General features: G+C 35.1%; 5 protein-coding genes across 8 annotated transcripts; all 5 read left to right on the forward strand.

Moving 5' to 3' along the window:
• Positions 1–978: 978 nt before the first annotated feature.
• Positions 979–9,797, forward strand: LOC108460581 (paired amphipathic helix protein Sin3-like 2). 2 transcript variants are annotated; one of them, XM_017760119.2, is made up of 23 exons: positions 979–1,330; positions 1,417–1,492; positions 2,011–2,226; positions 2,322–2,502; positions 2,580–2,678; positions 2,801–2,974; positions 3,054–3,327; positions 4,057–4,193; positions 4,293–4,368; positions 4,446–4,475; positions 5,063–5,253; positions 5,341–5,495; positions 5,659–5,786; positions 5,882–6,136; positions 6,428–7,039; positions 7,191–7,270; positions 7,429–8,040; positions 8,134–8,234; positions 8,316–8,454; positions 8,540–8,692; positions 8,835–8,998; positions 9,160–9,271; positions 9,368–9,797. In XM_017760119.2, the coding sequence occupies exons 2-23, from the start codon at positions 1,419–1,421 to the stop codon at positions 9,494–9,496; spliced, it is 4,092 nt and encodes a 1,363-aa protein (XP_017615608.1). In that variant the 5' UTR covers positions 979–1,330; positions 1,417–1,418; the 3' UTR covers positions 9,497–9,797. The 2 variants fall into 2 exon arrangements, with proteins under 2 accessions (XP_017615608.1, XP_017615610.1); XM_017760121.2 differs by having other exon boundaries at positions 7,194–7,270.
• A 1,727-nt stretch (positions 9,798–11,524) lies between these two features.
• LOC108460839 (uncharacterized) lies at positions 11,525–15,706 on the forward strand. 3 transcript variants are annotated; one of them, XM_053026991.1, is made up of 5 exons: positions 11,525–11,760; positions 11,889–11,955; positions 12,570–14,309; positions 15,030–15,465; positions 15,623–15,706. In XM_053026991.1, the coding sequence occupies exons 1-3, from the start codon at positions 11,704–11,706 to the stop codon at positions 13,379–13,381; spliced, it is 936 nt and encodes a 311-aa protein (XP_052882951.1). In that variant the 5' UTR covers positions 11,525–11,703; the 3' UTR covers positions 13,382–14,309; positions 15,030–15,465; positions 15,623–15,706. The 3 variants fall into 3 exon arrangements, with proteins under 3 accessions (XP_052882951.1, XP_052882950.1, XP_052882949.1); XM_053026990.1 differs by having other exon boundaries at positions 12,570–15,230; positions 15,307–15,706; XM_053026989.1 differs by having other exon boundaries at positions 15,030–15,706.
• A 1,507-nt stretch (positions 15,707–17,213) lies between these two features.
• LOC108458398 (probable galacturonosyltransferase-like 10) lies at positions 17,214–18,800 on the forward strand. Its single transcript, XM_017757777.2, has one exon. It carries the CDS (start codon positions 17,503–17,505, stop codon positions 18,589–18,591), a length of 1,089 nt encoding a protein of 362 aa, XP_017613266.1. The 5' UTR covers positions 17,214–17,502; the 3' UTR covers positions 18,592–18,800.
• A 5,429-nt stretch (positions 18,801–24,229) lies between these two features.
• Positions 24,230–25,527, forward strand: LOC108458830 (uncharacterized). Its single transcript, XM_017758224.1, has 3 exons — positions 24,230–24,358; positions 24,448–24,829; positions 24,872–25,527. The coding sequence occupies exons 1-3, from the start codon at positions 24,230–24,232 to the stop codon at positions 25,525–25,527; spliced, it is 1,167 nt and encodes a 388-aa protein (XP_017613713.1).
• Positions 25,528–26,533: 1,006 nt separating this feature from the next.
• Positions 26,534–26,965, forward strand: LOC108458831 (uncharacterized). The gene has a single exon (XM_017758225.1). It carries the CDS (start codon positions 26,534–26,536, stop codon positions 26,963–26,965), a length of 432 nt encoding a protein of 143 aa, XP_017613714.1.
• The last annotated feature ends 711 nt before the right edge of the window (positions 26,966–27,676 follow it).

The following is a 27,676-nucleotide window of genomic DNA, read 5'->3' on the forward strand; positions in this document are numbered from 1 at the left end:
TTAATGGTGAATGTACTTGAGAGGTTCTTCTATTATAGAGTTATGATCATATTAGCTTCTTTAATATTATGTGGATCAATTTAGTCCCTAAACTGTTTAAAAAATGTCATTTACTGTTTAATGGGCCTGTAAATAAAATTTTTTATTTGAAATTGAACTGCAATAAAAAATAACAATTTTCAAGACATTTTTTACAAAGTTTAACCTGTTTTTAACTGAACATATTTGATTATATCTTAAATTGATAACATTTTAACTTTACCACTCAATCAAAACTTTAATTTAATATGTTTTATACATTATAGTTTTATTACTCGCACTTTATTATCTTTATAAAATGATATTGATTGAGTTGATGTCACAAGTTAATTCGACATCAACTCAAGATTAATGACAACACCATAATGAACAATTATAGTACATTTAATATTTTTAAAATGATATTTTTACATATTTAAAATTCGTTTTACTCACATATTAATTTAATTTTTCATTTTAATATTATGTTTTATTATTTATTATATTATATTATATTTTAAATACATCATTGAACAAAAGTATTAAATTTAAACAAAGGAGCACAAATACAAATGTATTTAAATTGAATTCATATAGAGTGAAATTATTTATAGTTTAATGGTGCACTATGAATTACATAAGTAGAGGTATAGGTTGGAGGCTTATGATAGTTAAAATGTGTAAGTTCTTTTGATTAGTTATAGTTAGTTATACTGTGCAGTGTTTATAACGATTAGATGTATTGGAGTGATTATACTTTAAATACAAAAATATTAATTGGATAAACAAGGAAAAAATAAACCTAAAAGGGAAATACATGTTAATGATATTCAAATTTTCATTAAAAAAAAAAACAGAAACACCCTCAACCTCAAGTCACCAAAATCAATCCCAATTTGCCAAATTTTAATTTGGAATTGGTATTAGGAGGAAATTAAAAAATAAAAAATAAAATAAAATCGAATTGGGAATTAACCCAAAGAAAATAAGTAAATAGGAAACCACAATACATAAACGAAGAACAAGACATAGCACAGAAAAGTGTTGTTTTCCAAATTTAGGAACACATAAGCCATCTCTCTCTTTTACCTTCACCAGTGTTCTGAATATAAAAGAAATTTTCTTTTGATTTTTGGATTTGGACTTTCCCTACGTACCAAGCTTCTCTCTTGTACCTCTTCTTTTGCTTATATAAATATAACATATATTGTGTTTGTTCAATTCTTTTACCTCTTTACACAACCCAACCAGAACCAAGGATCAGAACGGTTTGGTTTCTGTGTCTTTCCCTTCTGTAAGATCTGTTACAGAGGTAAGTAAATTTCTTTAACCCAATTCTTCAACTTCTTCGAAAATTACTCATGTTTGTTTTTTTTTTCTTCTTTTTTTGGCTTACAGGGATGAAGCGAATAAGAGAGGATATATATTCCGGTTCTCAATTTAAACGCCCATTTGGTTCTTCGAGGGCTGAATCGTAAGTTGTTTTCTTTTCTTCTTTTGTTGGTTGTATTTTCTTTAATCTGTTTAAACTAGCTTGCTTTTCTTTTTCGAGGGTTTGTATCATTGGTTTTGCTTTTATATGAAAGTTTGGTTTCATTGGTAATCTGGGTTGTTTTTGGTTTGATGACTAGTTGGATGTTGTTGTGAGTTTTAATTGCTTTGTTTAATGAGGTTAGACAGGGAATGTTGTTGAGCTTTTTGCTTATGGGTTTGTTCTGTTGACCACCTGAATCGAGTTATGTTTATGCTTTTGGCTTGTCTTGTCATGTTTTGCTTGAAAAGCAGGTTGGTTTTTGTGATTCTGAGATCGTTACTCTTAGTAGGATTTTTTCACTTGGTTTTGTAGTAAGTAGTAAATTTACTTCTAATTTATTGGAAACTTTATCTTTTAAAAGCATATTAGATTAAGCAAGAAAAACTTTTGAAGTTCTTGATCTGTGTAAGTCAAATGGTTGTGGTTCTGAATTTTGTGATTATTATTTACCTATGAAGCTATGGGCAAAACCAAATGCTGGGTGGAGGGGGAGTGGGAAGGGGAGGAGCAGCAGCAGGGGGTGAATGTGGAGGACCGGTAGGAGGAGGGATGTCACAGAAACTGACTACAAATGATGCCTTAACGTATCTAAAGGAAGTGAAGGAGATGTTTCAGGATCAAAAAGAGAAATACGACATGTTCCTTGAAGTCATGAAGGATTTCAAGGCTCAGAGGTATCCACTTTTGAAACGTTGAGTTTAGTCAATGAAATAAGTGTGTTACTTGCTTTAAACTGCTAAATGTTCAACGCATCTTTCACCGTCTGCAGGACTGATACAGTTGGTGTCATTGCCCGAGTTAAGGAATTATTCAAAGGGCACAACAACTTGATTTATGGATTTAATACCTTCCTACCTAAGGGATATGAAATAACCCTTCATGACGATGAGGCTCCTCCAAAAAAGACGGTTGAATTTGAAGAAGCAATCAGTTTTGTTAACAAGATAAAGGTGAAACCATTTTTCCATAATCGTTCTCCTTATCAACTCCTTGTTTAGCCATCTAAGTTATACATTTTATTTTGCAGAAACGATTCCAAAGCAATGAGTATGTTTATAAATCATTCCTGGATATCTTGAATATGTACAGGAAGGAGCACAAGGACATAAATGAGGTCTATAATGAGGTAATATGTCTTATTTTGGTTTGTACCAGTGTTCATTGGCTCTGTGGTGCTTTCTGAATATTAATCTCTTTGAACTTTTATTACCAGAAAATATTACTTGATTCTTTTTCTGTTTTCTTTAGGTTGCTTCTCTTTTTGAGGACCATCCTGATCTGCTAGATGAGTTCACAAGATTTTTACCAGATTCTGCAGCAGCGCCTTTGACTCAACAAGTTCCATATAGTCGAACTTCAACTCAGCGTTATAATGAGCAAAGCTCTGCTACACCCACCTTGCGGCATATACAAATGGACAAGGCAACTGTCACTGTTTTTAATATACAATTTTTGGTACTTGCTACTTTGAGGCATTTGTGATATGGAATCTTTTTTACAGCAACGTCGGAGGGATTGGATTATGACATCCCATGCTGACGGAGATCTCAGTGTTGATCGTCCTGAACTGGATGATGATAAAGATATCCTGAAAATGCAAAAGGACCAGAGAAAGCATGTGGAAAAGGACAGTAGGGATCGGAGAACTCGTGAACATGATGATCCTGAGCATGACAACAACAGGGATTTTAACTTGCAGCGATTTCCTGACAAAAAGAGATCGGGAAGGAAGATTGAAGGATTTGCTTCCAATGATGAGAGAGATACTTTTAAAAGTGAGTCTATTTACTTTTTCGACAGCTTGTATTGGTTTATAATATGCAAGCTATAATTTTTGTTTTTGTTTTCAAATACTATAGTTATATAGTTTTCTTTAATGTATTAGGGTGACTGTTTTGTTGTTCTTTTGTCATCTATTGCTAATAAAGTAGTCATTATATATTCTTCAAGGTGCTCCTCTCCATCAGTCATTTATGTGATTTACTGGTGAGAATGAGCTTGTAGTTTTATTTTTGCCTAGATGAAGATGTGAGATATGGTTAAATCAGGTTAGTTGCAATTTTCAATGATATTTTGACTTTTGACTGGAAGGAAGCTGTATAAGCATGTTATCTTTGTTTCCTGTGATTTTGAAGTGATCTATAGCTGGGAAAAGTACTAACAGGTTAGGTAGTCCATCTTGATGTTTTAGCAAACTCAGCTCTTAATATTTCCGAGGTATTGATAGACTCGGGGAAATGATAGGAAAAATAGATAACTCTTCAAGGGTGAAGCTGCATCAGGTGTAATCATAATATTGGGAAATACTAAGAAGTTTTTAACCCAAGGGAAATTCTTTTGAATTTTGTATTTGCACATGATTGTTAATGACCTTTTTCAGCCTTTCCTTCTAAGTTTTCAAATATTTTGCTGTGCTTGTGTAATGTGAAAGGGGCTAATCACATTCTTCTTGTCCTTGATATATCAACCTTATGAGTTTTAGGTTTTTCCTATTCAAATCTCAGGCATGTGCAACCAAGGGTTCATATTCTGTGAGAAAGTTAAGGAGAGGCTATGCAGTTCTGATGACCACCAGGCATTCTTAAAGTGCCTTAATATTTATAGCTATGGAATAATAAAAAGAAATGATTTGCAAAATTTGGTATGTTATATTTGACTTTTCATTCAATCCACTTATCTTTGTAAAATTATCAAGAGGCGCATGTTCACTTTCTACCTTTGCTGGTTCTGCCTATGTCAGGTGACTGATTTACTTGGCAAGCATCCAGATCTTATGAATGAGTTCAATCAGTTCTTGGAGTGTTGTGAGAATACTGGTAACTGCTGAAGTATCATTTTTAAGTTTTATTTTGATTATCCTCACGGCTGCTTCTAACCCAAATGTCTTCTGCAGACGGGCTTCTTGCTGGTGTTATTAGTAAAAGTATGTAATTGATATCTTCCCTTTGTATCATTTTGTTATACTTGTTCTTATTTTTCTCAACCATTGTCTCATTTGTCTTATTCTCTTATTTGCATAGTTTAATGTTATAAGATGCAAATAAAATCTCATGTGTGTATATTTATATTGCAAGAGGATGGGGTCTTGGCAACAAGCCTTATTTGTTGTGTCACATCTATTGTTTTCATACTTCCATCTCACCAACACCAAGTCAAAGGAAGTTTCTCCAGCAAACCCGTTATTCAAGGGGATGAATCAGGTGCAGGGGTTAGCTTCGGATTCGTATAGGTGATATGAGAAAGAGCATGTGGGGTTTTTTTACTTCCTTAGAGGAGAAGCCAATGAATTGTGTGATTTGACTGTTTTCGGTAAAGTAGTTAAACAGCTAGTGGCGTGTATCAAAGGTTATCTTTCACATTCATTCATAGGAAATGAAATTGGCTTTGATTGTGCAATAGCTTTGTCTTTATTAGGGCCCTTTTTTTGGTTGATAAGTGAAAATAGTTTCTATTGAGAACTTATTGTTGCATACATATAAGTTGCAATGATGTTTACCCCTTTGATTGCAGAATCACTTAGTGGAAATGGACATACATCCAGGCCAGTGAAGATAGAGGAAAAAGATAGAGAACAGAGGAGTGAAATGGAGGGGCCTAAGGAAAAGGAGAGATACAGGGAGTATCTGGCAAAATCCATACAGGAACTTGACCTTTCCAACTGCCAACGTTGTACCCCAAGCTATCGGCTTCTGCCTGATGATGTATAAAATTTTGATTATTTTTTTCAAATGCGAATTATGCTTGATTTGATATTCTGATTTTGATGTTTTTTGGTGTTTGTCTTTCAGTATCCAATACCTTCGGCAAGTCAAAGATCAGGGCTTGGCGCTCAAGTGCTGAATGATCACTGGGTATCTGTGACTTCAGGAAGTGAGGATTATTCTTTTAAGCACATGCGCCGAAATCAGTATGAAGAGAGCTTATTCAGATGTGAGGATGATAGGTAAAATATGCCGACTGCCCTCTATATGTCTCAGTACTATGTATGCAACAAATATAGTAATTGTTTTTGTTTCTCTTTGTTATTTGGTCCTTATGTTATCCGATCACAACTTAATGTACTGGATCCTTCTAGACATAATAGATTTCTTGTCTACTGCTTGTAGATTTGAACTGGATATGTTGCTAGAATCTGTGAGTTCAACTGCCAAGCGTGTTGAGGACCTTCTGAACAGCATTAATGAAAATAAAATCAATATGGATTCTCCAATTCGTGTAGAAGAATACTTTACCGGTTTGTATCTATTACTTGATCATTGAATTATACCCTACTATCTGCTAGTTGGACGTTCATCTTTTTTATTTTTGATCCCTTCTGAATCACTGCAGTTCTAAATTTGAGGTGCATTGAGCGTTTATATGGTGACCATGGTCTTGATGTAATGGAAATATTACATAAAAACCCTGCTCTTGCATTGCCTGTCATTTTAACTCGCCTGAAGCAGAAGCAAGAAGAGTGGACAAAGTGCCGTTCTGACTTTAACAAAGTTTGGGCTGAAATTTATTCAAAAAACCATTATAAATCACTTGATCATCGCAGCTTCTATTTCAAGCAGCAGGATTCGAAGAACTTGAGTGTAAAATGTAAGAGGACTTTCCATCCCAACGATGCAAAATGCTGCATTTTCCTATGTTGCAAAATTTACCATTGATGAAACCATTAATTATGTCTTTAATAATGTGATTGCAAATGTTGCGATATCCTGCTGAAGGGTTGAGGGAAATTTTTCATTTGTAACAAAGCCGCAAGTTTGATAGATTTTAAAAGTATTGTTGCATGCTATTCCGTGGTCTCTTGAGGGTGTTTCTATCTTCTATATTCTTATTACTTAGCTTATTTAATCCCATCATATTGATCCTTATCTCCAATTACAGCTTTAGTGGCTGAAATCAAGGAGTTGAAAGAGAAGAACCAGAAAGAGGATGACGTTCTTGTGGCTAGTGTTGCTGGTCACAGACAACCCTTAGCTCCACACCTCAACTATGAATATTTGGATGTTGACATTCATGAAGACCTATATAAACTTATAGAATATTCATGTGAAGAGATGTGCTCGACTAAAGAACAGTTAAGTAAAGTAATGAGGCTCTGGACCACTTTCTTGGAGCCAATGTCGGGCATTCCTCCTCGACCTAATGGCAGAGAGGGTACTGATGATGCTGGTAAAGCTCAGAATCCTGCTGTAAACTGCGTTACGTCAAGCATTGCTGAAAGTGGTGGAAGTCCCAGAGCTGATACTACTGTTAATTCCACACAACAAAAGGCTGCCACTGACAGAGATGAGAATGGTTCACCTGAATTAACTAATTCCTGCAGAAATGGTTTGGCAAATGGGGAAACTTCAGCCAAAGAAGAACACTCAAGTCATTTATCTAGAGATGATTTAAAGAAGAGCACTCAACCTGGAATAAACATGCTGGCAATTGGAGCCCTTGCATTTGAAGCTGAAAATAATCACAGCAAAAACAATACTGAAGGGGCTTCAGGTGTGTATATCTGAAAGAATCTGTGACATTTATTTTCCCTGATGTTGTTGTTCATTGAACTAGTTTTTACTATTAATTTCATCTTATTATTCCCTGCTCTCCAAAATTTTGTTACAATACTGCGATTTAGAATTTCAATGATGTCATGCAGCAGCATCTAGACCTAGTAGCATTGCGGCTGGTGAGGATCATGAACCTGAAGCTAATGCAGACCTTCCGCACACATCAGAAGTATGAGTTTATGCTTTGTCGATTGTTGTATTCTACTTAGCATGGCTGAAGCTGATATTACAAATTGCTTTTGTAAAATATAGTAATAATTGACATCTTTTTATTGCTTTGAATATTTTAGTCGTAAAATGCTTGTGTGTATTTTCTTGGTATTTCAGGGTGGTGATGTAACAAAACATGCTCTATTAGTTAATGGAGGGCCTACAGATGACACTAATGCTAGTAGATATCTTGAAGCACCTGCTGGTCCCTTGAAAATTGAGAAAGAAGAAGGTGAATTATCACCTAATGGTGATTTTGAGGAGGATAATTTTGTTGCTTATGGTGATAATGGCCTAAAGGCTGTTCCAGTGGCGAAGCATAGTGTTGAAAGTGGACAGTATCAGTCTGGAAAAGGGTCACATTGTAAGGATGCTGGAGTTGAAAATGATGCAGATGCTGATGATGAGGATAGTGAAAATGCCTCTGAGGCTGGTGATGATGCATCAGGCAGTGAGTCTGCAGGTGATGAATGCTCTCATGGAGAGCACGAAGAGGAAGAGGTTGAGCGTGATGAAGTTGATGGTAAGGCCGAGAGTGAAGGTGAAGCCGAAGGGACGAATGATATGCATGCAGGAGATGGCATGTCTGTGTCAACTTCCGAACGGTTTCTTTTTACGGTGAAGCCTCTTGCGAAACACGTACCTGCAGTTTTTCCTGAAGAAGATCAAAACAGTTCTCGGGTTTTTTATGCAAATGATGATTTCTATGTTCTTTTCAGATTTCATCAAGTGCGTAAGCATCCTGAGTCATTTAGTTATTTATTCTAATTTTTCTTTCTACATTTTAACAAGTATTCTTCAATCTTTGGATTTTTTGTTTAGATCCTATATGAAAGAATACTTTCTGCGAAAACAAACTCAACAGGTGTTGAGTTAAAGCGGAAAAACTCAAAAGAATCGTGTTCTTCAGATTTATATGCCAGGTGATTTACAAATCAGTAGTATTGCCAAACAATATTGCCTGGTTTATTCTAATTCAAAAACTTCATTTCTTTGCTACACAGATTTATGAGTGCACTGTACAGTCTACTTGATGGATCTTCTGACAATATGAAGTTTGAAGATGAATGTCGGGCAATAATAGGAAACCAGTCATACGTATTATTCACATTGGACAAGTTAATATATAAATTGGTTAAGCAGGTTTGCTTTCTTTGATGATCATTCATGTCTTCCTCTTTTTTTTTCTTTTTTTTTCCTACTGTACTGAATGATAGTTTCGTTGCAGCTTCAAGCTGTTGCAACAGATGAGATGGATAATAAGCTTCTTCAACTGTTTGAGTATGAAAAATCCCGGAAACATGCAAGGACGATGGATTCAGTGTATTATGAAAATGCGCGTGTCCTCCTTCATGAGGAGAATATTTATCGATTGAAATGTGTAAGTTTGCATACCCCTCTACTACGACCACTTTTTTGGAAAAAGAATCGAACCGAAATACAAACTAAGGCACATGAAATGCTATACTTCGTTTGTGTTTGTTTGCATGTATAATTGTTTTATTTTGTTTCCCTTGTTACAGTCATCTTCTCCATCTCGATTATCTATTCAGCTGATGGACAATGTGATTGAAAAGCCCGAGGCTTTTGCTGTTTCAATGGAACCTAATTTTTCAGCTTTTTTGCACAATGATTTTCTATCAGTCTTTCCTGGGAAAAAGGAACCACATGGTGTTATGCTAAAGAGGTAATAACCGACAACATTAGTATTCATATGAATATGTAGCCTGTAAACGTAGGTTCTGCCAGCCCCTCGTGTTATTATAGTTTATTGTAGCAAAGATTTGGATCACCCCCATACAATAACCAGCCATTAATATGGCTTTTTCTCTGCTGAGATTTTTGCAGAAACAAGAAAAAATATGCAAACCTAGATGAATTTGCTGCCGTTTGCATGGCTATGGAAGGCGTTGAACTGGTTAATGGCTTAGAGAACAAGATAGCCTGCAATTCATACAAGGTAATCTTTCTTTACTAATAATAAATCGCATATGCATGTATTATTTTAAAAAAAATTTAAATTTTTTTTTAAGTATGATCTATATTTTATGTTCAGATTTCTTATGTGTTGGACACCGAAGATTTCTTCTATCGTAGTAGAAGAAATTCGCCACCAAAATGCGGATCATATAATACTCAGGCAAGAGTACAACGGTTCCATAAATTTTTATCGGCTTCCCAATAATATCGGGCACGAACAACATTGCAAGCTTTATACTATTTGTGCATTTCCTGTAAAAATGCCATTGGTGCAACCGAACCGAAAGCGGAGACTAGATGCAAGTTGGCCATACTAGTAGTACTGAAGAAGGAAGAAATTGTTAGAAAAATGTAGCGTAGCTGTAAGATCAAATGCTCAAAGTTCTTGAGCCATTACTGTGTAAATAGGGTTTTGCATGATATTTTGTAATAACAAAAAAAGAAAAAGGAAAACAGGGTTTTTAATGTCTCGTATTTTATAAAAAAAAAAAAAGGAAATTTTCACATCCACCTTGTTAAAGGTAAATGATATTGATATATTTAATAATAGAAACTAATTTAATCGGGGATATACCAACTTCAATATAGAGTTGTTTATGGTGATTTGATTTTAAAAAAAATTGAGGTCGATTTTTCGTTTTATTGTTTAAAAAAAAATACTAAAAACTTATTGGATTGGATGTATTGGGTCATAGAGGTCAGACTAATCTTGATATGGGAAATGCATAAGGAAGAGTGGAGTTATGAAATAGCCGCTAATGCTATACTTTGCCATTATGGTTGTAAAAAAAGGGAAATGGTAAGATGTCCGTCCTCAATTTATTCACTTCCTACCAAGGACATTCTTCCACTGTGTACACCTTTGCTGGCAAAGGATTCATTCATGCAATACATAAAGGAACACCTTATGAATATCCCAAACATCTCTTCCTTAATTACTTTCCCTGCTACTCTTCCTACTTGTTTCTCGTGTAATTCACTCTGTTTTTTTTTTCTTAGTTGTTATTAGTTTTAGTTTTCATTTCCATGAAGACTAATGCAGAAAAGTGGAGGCCTCTTAACGTTGTCATCACGTTGACTGAAGCTAATTATGGACCTAGTTTGATAGTTGAGAGGCTAAAATGCAATTATCAACCATTAATTCTCCGATAGTTTAGTTTTTAACGCTGCCAGTGTAGGAGTCACTGTGCAACAGTTTGATCAAAGTTTTCTGCTTTCCTATAAAATGAAGCAGAAAAAGGATGGGAACAAGCGACTGTAAGTTGTGTTACACCATTAATAGAATTTCTACTTTTATAAAAAGAAATAATGGTTAAAAATATAGTAGGAAAAGACAGCTAGTTTTGCTCCTACTCTGGTAGTCTGGCCCAAAAATAAAGTGTGATAAGATATTTGGGAAATAGGCCCATAAGATGATATAGCGCTAACAGATTTGTCGAATCTGGACTATCCACGTGGCCTTTTATAAGAACATGCTTATTTTCTTACGCCAATTCAACCAAATTCAAATAATTAATAATCTTATTATTTTCCTAAAATACCCTCCTAACTTACTAAAATTTCTTACTCAACCTTTTCATATTAAAAATTTGGCTTTGTTTTTGGTGTTCTTTAATCGCCAATTATATTCAAAAGACCTTATTGCTAGCATCCCATTTCGAAAAAAAGAAAAGAAAATTCTTTAATTTTTACTTTCACATGAGAGATTAATAGCCTAAAAATTTGGCCTGTAATTTTTATTATATTTTCAAATATATTTTGAAAGTTTTGTTATTCTATAAGTTCTCTCATTTATTTATTCTTTTAGGAATTTTGTCAAATTTTAAATTAAAAATAAATTTTAAGATAAAGAAAGAAAGAGACTTAATATTCAAGAAAATTGGACTTGTCACACACAATTTATGAGTGAAAAAGAAGCAAATTGTTTTAAAAAGGAAATGCTTTCAGTGAAAATAGTCATAAAAAGAGATTTTCCATGAATAGATATTAATTATATATTGTACAAAATTTTATTTAATAATATAATAAGAAAAAAATTCTCATTTAATTTTCCAGCTGATGCCAAAGTAGTGAAATTTAAAATTTCATTAAAAAATAGTTTACCATTATTTAAAGTAGAGTAAATAATAAGGAATTCTTTATTTAAAACATAAAAACAATTTGGTAAAAAATTCAAATGGCAAGGGCATTATAGTAAGTAGACTTTTATATAAATAGAAAGAAATCAATTCTAAGGAGGGGTGTGCAGAGTTTGTGTGTGTATCTCATTCTATCCATTTTCAGCCGTTTGATCGTCATTCTATCCGGTAATCCGTTATTTCTCTCCTCCGGCGTTAATCTCCTTCTTCGTCGTACACTGTTTTCCTCTTCGCCAAACACCCAAAAGGATTTTTATTGTATCAGTTTCTCACCATGGTTTCTGATTTCGCCTCCAATGTTTCTCTGCCTTGCCCTTCTAAGAAGAAGAGAGTGAGTAATTTTTTTTAAAAATAATTTGTTTTTGTTTCATGAGGAAATGTAGATTAAGATTAGTTTCATATTTTGAGAGTTTTTTTTTCTTTTTCTTTGTCTCTTTCTTTTTTTTTTTGGTTATCTAGACAAATAGATTAGCGAAATTGAAGCAGTATAAGCTCGATGTTAGGCGTGAACAATGGCTGTCTCAAGGTAATCTTCTTTTTCTTTTTAATTATTATATTATTTTTATTTTGAATGTGATTCTTTCAATAGAAACTAGAAAGATTGATTTTTTTTTTAATGAACTGAATGGAGCATTATTGAAAGGGCACTTGTTTGAACAAAAAGAGTTAATTGTTAGGAATGAATCGCTTATATTGGACGTTGTGGTTTTGGACGTGTGATAGGAAAATAAATTGGGAATTTCGAGTACTTATCGTTAGGGCTATTCTTTTCGTTTTATTAAGCCAAATGAATGCCTTACATATTTTTATCGACATGGTTTTGTTGAGTTCCTTCTTTTTTTTCTTTTGACCATTTTTAATATTTTTTTAGTATTGAAAGTTGGTGGATGCACATTCTGAGTATCAAATACATAGAAGAACTATAGGGAGAGAGTTGTGATAAAAGCAAAAAGCTTTTGACCCAAGGTAAATTTACTGGTGGGATCTAGGAACTAATATGAAAGAAGCAATTTTTATCTTATTTATGAGGTGAATGATTAAGATGGCTTTTGGGTTTGGATTGGTAAAAATTACCAAGTTACTGCATTTTTAGTAAATTCAATTGGTTGTGCTCATAATGGAGTCGGATTGCAAATGCAGTAAAGAACAAGGACTGCAAAGTGGATTTGAATGGGTGTGCTGGGTCTCCTCCATTTTCCACAAAGAGAGCTGATGAACAGAACAAATCATTGCGCAATTTGGAAACAAATTTGAGGGAAGAGGAAAGTGAAGATGCACTGAGCATTCATGAAAGTGATTTGGAGTCCTTGATGAACTGCCCCATTCAAAGCAATCTGGGAAAAAATGACACAAAAGAAGCTATTAGTGCACATAGCTGCAGTGGCAGTAGCAGTGGTTCTTGTTCTGGAAGTGTCAGTGAGGAAGAGAAGGATGGGTGCCTAGACAATTGGGAGGATGTTGCAGATGCCTTGAGTGCAGATGACAGTCAACATAACTCACCCATGAATTCTCCTGCTAAATCTGAAACAATGGTTGAATGTGCTGGTGCTGACCAACAGTTCAAGGACCAAGGAATAGATCAGTCAAATTCAGAGAGTAAGCAAACAGTTTATGGTTCCCATACGAATTGTCGAGCATGGAGACCTGATGATGTTTTGCGTCCTCGAAGTCTGCCAAGCCTTTCTAAACAGCATGACATTTCTTTGAATTCGGATTGGTATAGTGGCCATGGGGCTATCACCTGGAAACAGAGGAGCACTATGTATCACCCTTCTTCATGCCCTATCTGCTATGAGGACTTGGATGCCACAGATTCTAGTTTTCTCCCTTGTTTATGCGGATTTCTGCTTTGCCTCTTCTGTCACAAAAGGATTCTTGAAGTGGATGGGCGGTGTCCTGGATGTAGGAAACATTATGATAGCATTAATAGAAATATATGTTTCAATAGATGAGCTGTGCTTTTCGACTAGCTTGTTCTTGTAGAATGAGTCCTAGAGCGTAGGAGGGAAGATTTCTTTGTTTTTCCTCCTAATAAAATGCATGTCTTATATCTCTCCGTATATTAATAATGTCTAGAAACTGTTTGCTGAAGTGACCTAATGCTGAATTAAGCCAAGGGTTAGTTTCATTTATTTGCATAATGGTTTACACGCTTTACTCTAAGAAATAGATGTCAATATCTGAATCCAAGTACTGTGGTTGGCGATTTTAATTTAGTGGTAACTTTTGCTTTCACTGCTTGCCATTGCTCTCTTTCTGGTCCAAACTATATGTGTTGTTTTTCTTTTGCATGTTCTTATTGAATCTTTTTAAAGCATTTCATATGAATATCGGATTCTTGGCAGGAAAGTCATAGTGTAATGTCAAAAAGGACTTTGGCGATTTATCCACTTATTCTTTGTTGCTTGGTTTTCAACCTGCTTCTCTCTTTCTTATAAAGTATGCTTTTGGTGTTTTTTCCTCTCCTTTTTGAGTTATCATGCACAGTTATATACTGTTTCCTAGATTCTTTTTGCGTGAAATGGAGTAACCACATGCATCTTCCATAGTGCTACTTAGTTAATTTGTATCATGCAGCCTAGCCTTCACAATTTTGGCATTTGTTTTGCATATACACATGCATTTTGTAGATATGGTTTTGAGAACTTTGCAGGTTAAGACATCAGATTAGCAGACTGAACCGTGCTTGCAGTTGCACCTTTTAAATGGCTTGGTGACCAATGATGAAAGGTAACATCTCTCACCATTTCAAGTTTTCTCCCTTCCATTTGAAGTTTCTTTCTTTTCTGTAGCCAGAAAATTGTGGTGAGGCTGGAAAACGGAGCCAGGGAAGAGAAACTACCTGTCTTTGGCCTTTGATTTCTAATCTCTTGCTATCAGGTTGCTTTCTGCAAATTCTATTCATGAAACCAGTTTCTCCTTTTACTCACTGTTGAGAGGATTCTTAGATATTTCATCACATTGCTCTTTTTACCTTTCTCCTCCTCCTTTGTTACCTGCATTGACTACTTACAATGAAATTGATACAAGCTAAGGTTGAATCTTGAATAATTGATTATGAGGTCTGGCTTGTCTTTACTTCCTTTTTTTTTTTTTTCTGAAAGAAGAGAGGTACAAATAAAGGCCTAGTAGTTCTTAAGACATGCAACCACAATAACCTCATAAGTGGGTTTAGTATTAGGCTAGACACACCAGCTGAAAGCCTCAAATCCAAACTGTTCTGTTGATTATCACATTGGGTGACACGCTGGATCGTTTAAACTTCTAAAAGCTAGGTTAGTATTATTGTGCTAACATCAATGCTAAACAAAGCCCAAATAACACCGATGAGTCAAGTCTTTAGGTGATAACGTTCATAAAGATAGCCATCTCCTTTCTTTTACTTGTTGAAATCCAGCTTTAGGGTGTGTAAACTCAAATCTTAAGTCTATTAAAGTCTTTCCTGCAAAAATTCCTTTTTCGGCTTGTATTACTTGGAAGGCATATATTCATTAGTAGTTGCACAAATGGAGCCAATGCATTAATTTTTTTGTAAGAAACCTTGATTAAACAAGAGAGCATTGCAGCAGACATAATAACAATACAGTCCGGCTGTAACAGAGAGTGCATGACAGCAATCATAGATCACTAAAGACAACCGACGGCACGAAAGCCAGTTGAAAACAAAGTCAAGACAGCTGACAAGAAAGCCAATTGAGACCAAAGATCAAACATCCAAACCCCAGAACAAAAGTGTGATGACCCAAGGATCACGGTCAACACCTTCACCAATGACAGCAAGGAGTAGGAAACAAACCCAATGTAATTGGGGGTGGGGGATTGAGTCCGCCCGTAAAATCATTGAATTCTGAGTCATTCATGGCCCTTGCTCTTGCAGATGATACAACTGTGTTTTGTGGCAAAAATACGGGGGAACAACAACAATAAATGCATGAAATTTGAACTGGTCTTCTCTTTGTACTCTTCTTCTTGTCTGCTTTGCTTTCTCAGACTTCCAGCCTAGATTATGCTATTCAGATTTCGAAGTCAAGTACAGGTATAATTTTTTCTTTTCATTTTTTATTATTCAAAGCATCAGATTTGATATTCATGTGCGTGTTTTGGACCCATAAGCCAAAATTTTCTTCTCCATTGTTTTACTTTTTCCAAAGCCGGTCCTGTAAAACTAAGATCTTTGGCTTGTTGCAATGCAGCTTATGTTACTCTGATCAATACAATGTATGTTCAAAATGGGTATACCATTTTTTTTTTAATATTTACAGTATCATTACCGATTATTCGTTGTCAGCAATGTTTTCTGGACTCTTCCGACGGTAGGTTATGTTAATCTACAGAATGGTATAGAGATTAATTCGTTCATTAAAGAGACTAAAATGTAATTTAAGATATAATATAGGGGTTTTGTGATATTGTACCAAATTATGTCTGATTTGACACAAATTAATAAAAAATTAAATGTAGAACTGATATAATATTGGAGGTGGTCACCTCAACGGCTAAATGAAAGATTCCAGAAGGATTGAGGTTGGTGTAGAGTTTAGAATAATCAAAAGAAATAAATGTATAGAAAGAAAGGAAAATTAAAATAAATAGAAAAATGCATGTCTTTGGTCAATGTGATTTTCGTTGTGATGTCAAAGAAAATCACAAAATAGAACACTCCAACAAGGAAAAATAAAAAGCACACATAAAAGCCTGCAGCCATTCATAGCTGTCCACGTGACTGTTTAAACATCGAAATAATTCTCTTGGAAATGAAAAGATATAAAAAACATAGATTAGGTTATTAATTTGATTGAAAATGACTGTTTTAACGTGTTTTAGTTGTAAATTAGTGGTCTTTGTGGCTGGGTAAGTTGAGTTTAAGCATGGTATTATATTTCTTTAAGTTTGATATAGTTTGAAATTTAGATTTAAAATTTTGTTTAAATTTGTTTATATTTGTAAAATATTAATTCAAGTCATATTATTTTTTAAAAAATTTAATTTAATATTTAATAAATATATATTTTATTTATTGAATTTTATATAGTTATTTTAATATTATTTTAATGTTTACATTAGTGTACCATTGTATATTTAGTATAGATTTATTTTTGTGGTATAAATTACATAATATATAAAAATTACATAATATAAAAATATTCTAAACTTAAAAATAAGTAGAGTTAGGTTCGGATTTTGAATGTTCAAGCTTGAGTCTAATTCTTAGTTTAAACGGGTTTAATTTTTTATTCGAGCTCATTTTTTTGATATAATATTCTTGTTCAAATATTTTTAAATTTCATATAAACCTTTATGTTTGGACGGATGATTCAACCCATGAAAAAGTTATATTGTAAATTAGGTGTGTTATGCCCAAACCGTGTTTTTATCGGATAAAAACTACATATCTTATTCTTATTTAATTTGTTTTGAAAGGTAACATAAATAAATTGGTTTCTTTTTCTTTTTTCTGAAAAAAGGATCTTAAAGAAGAAAGATTGATGGGTTGTTAGTGGATACAGAAAAATAACTGAAATTAATGAGAAAAAATTGTAGAAATTAAGCATGAGGCACCACTCAAACCTATCGGTAAAAATGCAAAACAAACTGAAGGGGTTAACCATGAATCACAGATAAATAAATTGAATTGGTTCATTGTATGTGGTCTTTCGTCAACCGCACTGCACTTACCACCCCACCCCCACCCCCCACCCAAAAAAAAAAAAAAAATAGAATGATTAATTCAAAGCACATGGTCCTTTGTTTTTCCAATGGTGAACGAACCGACATAAAGGCTACCAAGCAGTTTCCAGGAAACCAACAGTTAACAAACAAATTAAAAAAAAAAAATTAAACGAGTCAATCAGACCATTGAACCTTCTCCGCGTCCTCTCTTTGAAAAAGCAGACGTTTTTGGACTTTGGTTTAAATCTTGATTGGACTCTTTCCATCTTCATTTATTCATATATATGTATATTGCACTTTTCTTTTCAGTTTCATTTGGATTGGAGCCATTGTTCTCCAATACTTTCTTCTTAAGGAACTTTATCAAACAAACAATTTTTTTTGGATTTCAACAATCAATATCATGTTCCTATCAAGATCTGTTCTTGGGTTTATTTTCCTTTCTTCACTGCTTCTTTTCCCTGCAAATTCAATCAGGTTGTTTAAAGCTGAGGATGAATCAGATTTGTTCATGGAGGCACCAGTGTATCAAAATGGACCTCACTGTCCGGTTTTGGGTAAAGATACTTTGATATGTGACTCTTCCATTGTTCATATTGCAATGACCATTGATCCTGAATACTTGAGAGGCACCATTGCAGCCATCCATTCAGTTGTGAAACATGGTTCATGTCCACAAAACGTGTTCTTCCACTTCATTGCCTCCGATTCCAGCTTGGTTGTACCAACCCAACTAACTCGGATCGTGAAGTCTGTATTCCAATCTTTGAGTTTCAAGGTTTATGTTTTCCAGAAAAAGCTTGTAAGCGATCTTGTTTCATCTTCAATCCGTCAAGCTCTTGACAACCCTTTGAATTATGCAAGGATTTATTTAGCTGACTTACTTGAAACCTGCATCCAAAAAGTGATCTATTTAGATTCAGACACCATTGTTGTAGATGACATCCAAAAGCTATGGAACATAAATCTGACTGGTTCCAGAACAATTGGGGCACCCGAGTACTGCAATGCAAACTTTGACAAGTATTTCACAAGTGATTTCTGGTCAAGCCCAGGATTTTCAAAGGTATTTGAAGGCAAAAGAGCTTGTTATTTCAACACAGGTGTGATGGTTATGGATTTGGGGAGATGGAGACAAGGTGATTACACAAGGGAGATTGAGAAATGGATGAGAGTTCAGAAAGATAAAAGGATTTATGAACTGGGTTCTCTGCCACCATTTTTGTTGGTTTTTGGTGGAGATATTGAAGCCATAGATCATAGGTGGAATCAGCATGGTCTTGGTGGGGATAATTTGGTTAACAGTTGCAGAACATTGCACCCTGGTCCAGTAAGTTTGCTTCATTGGAGTGGGAAAGGGAAACCATGGGTTAGATTAGATGCAAAGAGACCTTGTTCAATTGATTTCTTGTGGGCACCCTATGATTTGTATAAATTTCATGGATATTCTCGGCATCGACAATTGGATGGATTTAGATTTGATTCTTTGTGATTTATTTTGTTTCTTCATCTTTCACTCTTTTCAGTCACTTTGTATTCTTTTTATTATTATTATTATTATTATTATTATTTTGAGTAAATAGACACCAAAGAAGCTGCGGAATTTTTTTTTTTCAGCTTGTATTGTAACAAGAGAGTTATGTTGTGTGTAAATCATTTTGCCTATTTTTGAGTAAACCGTGAATTTAGAAAAACTCAAAACTGTGAATTCAATTAACCGGTGGGTGAACATACAAGTGTCCTATATGAGGTACATTCAATAAGTGGTCCCACATTGGGGTATGGGGTTATATTCAATTGTTTAAAGACTATAGTGAATTTGGAGCCCTTGGATGAAGGTTCATATGTTTTTGATGCATTTGGAGTCGTTGGATGAAGGATAGGTTCATATCTCCGCATCCATATCCGACGATACTTCAAGCACAAGTGTCAAAATGGGTTAAACAAAATTAAACAATTGGAGCAACAAAGGTCTACAATTCCACATGCTTATGGATATAATTTACTACCTTTGTTCTTGCCTGGCTCTGAATTTTGCACTCAACTTCTGCCAGTCCTGGTAATAAAACCTACACAAGTTCAATGGCTATTCAATAGTATCCAGTATTACTTCTACCTTTTCTTCAATCCCGAACAGTGTTTCTGATAAGGATCAATTTATTGTAGCTTCCACATATCTTGGCAAAATTTATTGTGACTTCCACGTATCCTTGCATTTATCACCTTTTTGCTTGTACATAGATGCCTTGCTTTGTAAGTTACTTCCTGCCTTGAATTTCTTCCATGTGGCTACCTATTTTGTCTTTATCCTGCTTGGATGTTATCGAGATTCCAAGTCTCTATTTCATCTAAATGTAATGATTCTAGTAATAATCTTGGTGAATTCCAAGTCTCCTACGTGTTTTTAATTTCATCGATTATGTGCGATAGATAATCATCAATCTCTATATCAGCTATCTTTTTTAACAGCTTTAAAGATTCTTTGTCTCTATTTTTCTAGATATTTCCAATGTCATCAACCACTATCCTCCTTCCATCAGTCTAGAGTTTATAAGTCTGATGTTGAAGTACATGCTAAGCTGTTATTATCAAATCAATTCCTGTTTGGATTTGATAATAAATAAAATTATTATAACACTTGTCAATTTTTTTGTCAAGTATTCTTTGTTTTCTTTGACAGCTAATAACTTGGGGCTTCCAATCATTCTTTGAATAATCCATATTTGATATGGATGATAAAATCTTTCTTTTTCAAACAATACCAATAAGGCTACTTATTTGTATATAAAAATAATAATAATAATCATCTTGATTTACTATTTATGATAATATAGTCTTAATAATTACAATAAAATCTTTTAGTAAATTAAAAGAAAAGTTTTGAACAACTATTTCTTTAACAAAACCCCATTCAATATTGCTTATATCAAATGGTTTATAATCAAGTCTAAACTTTATAGTAGGAGTTTCTTCTCCTAATTCATTCATAAAATATATGCTTGTAAAAATATTAGAAAAAGTCTTTTGAAATTGAGTTTCTGATTACAAACAATTTTATTTATTTTTGCAAAATTTCTATCGGTAAAATTTTTCTAGCTTTATTATATAAACATATTCTAAATACTTTATTCATAAGAGGACTATTTGTTCCTTTATGAATAAAATATTGAAATATATCAAGAAGATTGTTTATCTCCTTAATATTCATATATTCTATTTCAAGCTCTTCCCAATCTCTATATAAAATTAATTTTAATAATAATTAAAGAGCTTCATTTTCTTTAGTTGTTTTTCAACTAAGAATTGTGAAAACTTTGTAAAAGCTCTTCTAAAATTTGCTCTTTGTTCTAAAATATGGGTTTTCCATATTTCATTGATAAATTTATAAATTTCACTTGGTAATCCTGGATTATAAAAATCTTTTATATCTGGAATATGTTGTTATTTCAACAAATTTTCCGCTCATTTGATCATTTCAGCATAACTGGCTTGAAATGCCGAATTTGGATCTTGGGACCAAGGGTATTGACTTACCATACTTGGTGTAGAAAATAATTGAGATCCGACTAGTGGTCTTACCATTGGATAGGGAATATAATATCCTTGGTTAGAATAGAATGATGGTTTTGGAGATGGCTTAATAAACCCTTGATTAGGAGTTATTGATTTCCCTTTGTTGGGCTTTTTATGAACTGTGGTCCATTCTCCAACATGTTCTATAGGTTTTTTACCTCTATCCATAAGGCCTGCTAATATAGTCAGCAATGGTATTATCAGTGCCTTTTACATATAAAACTTCAAAATTGAAAGTACATAATTCATTATACCATCTAATTCTTCTAGGTACTGTTTCCAAACTTTTGTTAGTAAGGAATTGTTTAACCGCCTGATTATCAGTTTTTATGATAAATTTTTCAAGTGCTAAATATATAAGAAAAGTTTTATTCCTTTCCTTATTGTTAATAATTCTTTTCATATATAACATAATTAATTTCATTTGGTTTAAATTTTCCTAAACTATATCCACATACTAATTCTTCATTATTTAATGTTTTAGCTTTTAAAATACATCTCCAATAATTTTGTGATGCATCTGTTTCTAAAATTAATTTATGTTTTTAGAATGTTTGTTTATCATTTTAAAAGATCTTTAGGAGTACTTATTTGATTAATTAATTGTCTTTTTTGGACTTTTCCTTCATCAGATTCTTCCCAATGTCTTAAAAATTGTAAAACATCACCTTGAAAAGTTCCTACAAAATAATTTAAGAATTTTTCTTTTGACCAAGTATTGTTGTTGTTTACAACAGTTGTCATTGACTGTGCCCAATCGTCTATAGTTTTTTTATAGTCTGATATAGAAATATTAGTTAAGTCTAAATATATTCCTCATTGGGCCACATTTCTTTTATTTAAATCATCTATCCTATGTGGTATAAGTATAGTTTGACTTGGTTGTTGATTAGAAGACTCTCATGTATATTCGGTTTTAATTTCATTAGTAGCTATATTTTCAGTTTGATTACCAAAAATCCCAGTTGTATTTTCAACTGTCTCAAAATCTTTATTTAAAGTTCTCAAATAATCATCTTTTTGGATATCTGATTTTATTTTTCTTTAACCATAAAGATCTGTTTGTTCAATATCCATAGGTTCTGGAATTACTATATTTTCTTCTTCATCTGTTGAATTATTTTCTTCATTAGATTTATAACTAGTAACTTTTAAATCTTCTTGATTATCGAATTACTAGAACTACTACTTTCTATAATATCATAATTTAACATGTAATGATAATTAAATAAAGTAAATAAATCTTTATGTTTTTCATAAAGTTCTTCTATTAATTTTAAATATTCTACTCTTTCATTTTTATCTGTACTTCTAGTAAATCTAATTTTCCAATGTTTTATAAGTTCTTTATAGAATTGAAAATCATATTTTTTTGCGTAATATGTTTTCTTTTTTGTTTTTCAGATTTTTTATTTCTCAAAGAATATGTGTAGGCCGCATAGGCATGTGAGTCACACGGGTGAACTACACGGGCGTGTGGGTCTTGGGCCAGGCCGTGTGATCCATACTGGCAAGGCTAATTTGAGTCATATGGGCCACACGGGCGTGTGAGTCCAATTTTCCTAAAATGTTCTATAAGGTTACACGAATCACCTAAGTCAACTGTGACATGCCTGTAGGGATGGTAAGCATTATTTAAACCCCATAATATGAATGATTATTGTGTTGTATGTAAAGCATGTTACAATAAGTATGTATATCTGCCTGATTTCATATATCTGTTCTGCTATGATATGATCTGTTTTTTGCATATAAACATGCCACGATATTTATGATGCATTGCATTGGGTTGGGTTGTTGTGAAGAGAAGGAAGTCTGAGAGGCGATTAATCTATTATCGGCGACTCTGTTGGATATATCTGTTATGTCTTGTTTCTGATACCACTTGGTGTGTAAATTTGGATGGGTCAATTTTATCCCCATACTTGATTTGTAGGGCTGGGTGGGTCGATTTTATCCCCACATGGTATGTTGGGTTGGACGGAGATGGTGTGCAGGGTTGGTGGGCATGATTTCTGTTCTCTGATATCTGATCTGATCTGCATGCGATATCTATATGGCTAAGGCCGAATACCTATATTCTGTTATTTGTTTGTATGCATGCTGTTTATGGGGATGTACACACTAAGTTGGCGAAAACTCACCCCTTTATTTATTTTATGTCGTAATCCTCGTGATAGATGGATCGATTGTGGCGGTGGGCTCGATGGTGACCACTTTTGGACATTTATAAATTTTTGAGTAACATTCTATTTTGTGCGCTTTATTTTAAATATTTATTTTGGGATTAAAATGTCTTGAACTTGAACTATTTTTAAGTTTATTTTAAGATTTTAAACTATTAAGTTATTGATTAATGAATTAATGGTGTTTTAGCTTCCGCAATAATGAAATGTGTTCACTTAATAATAGGATTGGAGATTTTACGACTTAAGTAACGATAATGAACTGAACGATTTTTAACTTGCTAAGATTTTCTAAAAGCACTCTCATGTGATGCCACCAGATTCGGCCATAACGTCTAGGCCGAGTTTGGGGTGTTACATTTAGTGATATCAGAGTCAGGTTTGCAAAATTCGGCTGTAGATTTGGGTTTCAAAAGTTGGGTTTAAAGAAAATGATTTGTGAAATGATTGGAAATATTTTTGATAATAAGTATGTGGTACATCGAGCTTCCAGCACTGATCCTGTAAGTTCTCTGAAACTTTGATATGTATTGTCTAAAAGCATGCTTAAAATAAAACATTGTCTGTATTTGTCTGAAATACTATGTATGTATTGTGAGACTACTACAGGTAGAACTTTACCGAAACATTTAGGTAGTGTAAACTGAAACTGTAGTGAGCTTATTACTCACGATAACTGACTCCAAAACTCTAATACTGTTCTGCATAAAATATCTGCTAATAATTATCGAAACTGTAAATTAATGTGCATAAAATTTCTTAATACAGATTAATTTGATAAGTACGATGAGCACACGTAGTACTCGTGGACGAGGTACTAGAGGCCGTAGAGGGATTTGAGCTGAGTCCTTCGCATTTGATACGATCCCTAATGTAGACACTAGTGAGACGTCGGTGTCACCTGTTACTGAGACGAGTGCTGAATTTCAGGACCGTGCAGTTGGGGACGACGCACTATCTCAGGCAATGCTGCGAATTTTGGAGAGGTTCGCTAGAGATAATGTTAGATTTGAAGGCCGTGGGCCGGTTACGGAATGACTCCAATTGAATGGGGTTGATATATTTAGGGGCATCGCTGGAGTTGCTCCGAATGTGGCCGAGTATTAGATAGAGGCCACAGAGCACATAATGGATGATTTGGATTTTACTGATGAGCAGAAGCTTAAGGGGGCTGTGTCTCTACTTCACGATGAGGCATACCAGTGGTGGTTGACTTGGGATTTATTTAAGACCACCTATTAGAGTAAGTATGTAGGAGCTAGCTACACTGACGCAAGGCGACGTGAGTTTCTGAATCTCACTCAGAGAGATCGTTCAGTGGTCGAGTATAAGGTCGAATTTCTGAGGCTGAGCCGCTATGCGAGGGGCATGATGACGAATGAGTATGAGCGCTGTGTTCAATTTGAGGATAGTCTTCGTAATAGTCTGCGAGTTCTGATAGCTCCTCAGAGGGAGCGAGATTTCTCAGTTTTGGTTGAGAAGGCTAAGATAGTCGAGAAGGTGAAGCGCTCTGAGAGCCAAAACCATGAGAAATGGAAGTTAAGAGGGATTCTAAGTTTACTAGTTCTGGGATGAGGCATAAGAAATAGGCTAGGGTTGACGGGTCCGTTAGAGTTGGGTCTACGACTGCACCTGTTGGGGTGGCGATCTGTCAGCTATGTAATAGACTCTATCTAGGTGAGTGTTGGAGATCTACTGCTGCTTGTTTATGGTGTGGATCGATTGAGCATCGAATTAAGGATTGTCTACTGAGGGGTAATCAGGTGCAAGCTCTGGTTGTTGAGACTGCGCAACCGCCGAGAGGAGTACAACAGCCACCTAGAGGCCGAGGACAGGCTAAGGGTGATAACAGTATGGGTCGAGGTCAGAGAGCACCTGATAGGGATGCTGAGCTGACTGAGGTGAGGCAGCCTACACTTGTCTATGCTGCACGCCGCCATGAGGATAGAGATACTCCAGATGTCATTGCGGGTACGTTTTTAATTTTTAATGTACCTTATGTTGTACTGATAGACATAGGCTCTACACATTCTTATGTTGCATGTTCTGTGTCTGAGACCTTGGGGATTTCGCATGAGAGCACTTCTAGTGAGATTTCTGTGGTAAGTTTGTTGGGACAGTCTATTAAGGTCAGTAAGCTATTCAGGGACGTTCTATTAGAAGTTCAAGGGACAATATTTTTGGCTGATCTGATGGAACTTCCGTTTGGAGAGTTCGACTTGATTCTGGATATAGACTGGCTGGTGAAGAATCGTGTAAGTCTAAATTGTGCCGAAAAGAGGCTAGTTCTGAGGACTAAAGAGGATAATGAGATAGTTGTAATTGGGGAACGACAGAATTATCTGAGTAATGTGATATCTGTGATGGTAGTAGAAAAGTTGGTGAGGAAAGAATGTGAGGTATTTTTGGCCTGCATCAGTGCTTCTGATTCTGTGGGCTTATCGGTCAAGGACATCCGTACTGTGAAGGACTTTCCAGATGTTTTTCCAGAGGAACTACCAGGATTGCCTCCGGGCCGTGAGGTAAAATTCGGGATTGAATTGATTCCTGGTACAGCTCCGGTTTCTATCGCCCCTTACCAAATGGCACCGAAAGAGCTGATGGAACTTAAAGCTCAGATTCAGAAGCTGTTGGATCGTGGGTTTATTCGTCTTAGTGTGTCTCCATAGGGAGCACCAGTTCTGTTTGTAAAGAAGGATGGTACGATGAGGATATGTATCGATTATCGTTAGTTGAATAAATTGACGATCAAGAATAAATACCCACTTTCGAGGATAGACGATTTATTCGATCAGTTCAGAGGAGCTTTAGTGTTTTCTAAGATTGATCTGTGCTTAGGTTACCATCAGTTAAGAGTAAAGGAGGCCAATGTGCATAAGACGGCATTTAGGACTCAGTATGGCCATTACGAGTTCCTAGTTATGCCTTTTAGGTTGACTAATGCACCAGCAGCATTCATGGACTTGATGAACCGTGTGTTCCAACCCTACTTAGACCAGTTCGTAGTGGTGTTCATTGACGACATTTTGGTGTATTTAAGAGTGGTTCTGTAGATTCTTCGGGAGAAATAGCTATATGCGAAGTTTAGTAAGTGTGAATTCTGGCTTAGAGAAGTGACATTTCTAAGACATGTAGTTTTTGCAGAGGGGATTAGAGTGGATTCTCGAAAGGTTGAGGCTATGATGGGTTGGAAACAGCCATAGAGTGTGTCGGAGGTTTACAGTTTTCTGGGTTTGGCAGATTCTTACCGACATTTCGTAAAAGGGTTTTCGTTATCGCAGCGCCGTTAACTAAGTTACTGCGTAAGGGGGTTCCCTTTGTTTGGAAAAACACTCAGCAGGAGAGCTTTGAGAAGTTCAAGACAGTCTTGACTTAGGCTCCAGTTCTGATACAACCTGAGTCTGGCAAGGCTTTCGTGGTTTACAGTGATGCGTCACATGTGGGTTTGGGTTGCGTCTTGATGCAAGATGGTTAAATAGTCGCGTATGTATCTCGTCAGCTCGAGACTCACGAAGTTAATTATTCGACGCATGATTTAGAGTTGGTAGCGGTGATTTTTACTCTTAAGATCTAGAGGCATTACTTGTACGGCGAGAAGTGTATCATCTATACGGCAGTATTGAGTATCATCCTGGTAAAGCCAATGTGGTGGTAGATGTGTTAAGTAGTAGGACGATGACCGATTTGAGAGCGATGTTCACTCGACTGAGTCTTTATAACAATGGGAGTCTTCTAGCTGAGTTGCAGGTTAAACCTGCGTGGTTAGATCAAATTAAGGATAATCAGTTGGGGGATAAGTCTCTTGAGTTACGATTCCGTCAGGTTGAGGCTGGTTCTACCATTGATTTTAGGATTGACAGTGATGGGGTGTTGCATTTACGAGATATAATTTGTTTACTTAATGATGAGGATTTGAAGTTGTCGATTCTGAGGGAGGCGCATAGTAGCCCTCATGCTATGCATCCTGATGGCAACAAAATGTATAGGGATCTTAGAGAGTTGTACTGGTGGCCAGGGTTGAAACATGGGGTGACGGACTTTGTTGCTCGTTGTTTGACTTGCCAACAATTTAAGGCTGAGCATCAATTACCTTCGAGTTTGCTTTAGCCAGTAAGGATACTAATGCGGAAATGGAAGCGAGTAACGATGGACTTCGTTAGTGGGTTGCCCCTAACACTCACTAAGAAGGTTGTGGATCGGTTGACCAAGTCAGCACATTTCATCCCTGTTAGGACAGACTTCTCTCTACAGAAATTGGCCAACCTATACATTTTTGAAATAGTGAGACTGTATGGGGTACCTGTTTCGATCATTTCTGATAAAGGTCCTTGTTTCACGTCTCGATTTTGAGAAAAACTTTATAAGACTTTAGGTTCTCGTCTTAACTTCAGTACTGCTTTTCATCCTCAGATAGATGGACAGTCGGAGAGGGTGATTCAGATATTGGAAGACATGTTGAGGGGTTGCGTGATAAATTTTCGAGGCAATTGGGAGGAATTCTTGCCTTTAGCTGAGTTCGCTTACAACAACAGTTATCATCTAGTATATTGATGGCACCATATGAGGCACTTTATGGTCGTAAGTATCGCACTCCTTTGTGTTGGACTGAGTTGGGTGAGCGGCGTGTTCTGGGTCCAGTGTTGGTTTCAGAGACTGAGCATAAGGTCCATCTGATTCGTGACTGACTGAAAGCGGCTTCTGATAGACAGAAGTCCTATGCGAATTTGAAAAGAAAAGACATCGAGTATTCTATAAGAGACATGGTTTTTCTTAAGGTCTCACTATAGAAGAAGGTTTTGAGATTTGGTCGTAAGGGTA

Source organism: Gossypium arboreum, chromosome 4, assembly GCF_025698485.1.
Source record: "Gossypium arboreum isolate Shixiya-1 chromosome 4, ASM2569848v2, whole genome shotgun sequence".
NCBI lineage: Eukaryota > Viridiplantae > Streptophyta > Magnoliopsida > Malvales > Malvaceae > Gossypium > Gossypium arboreum.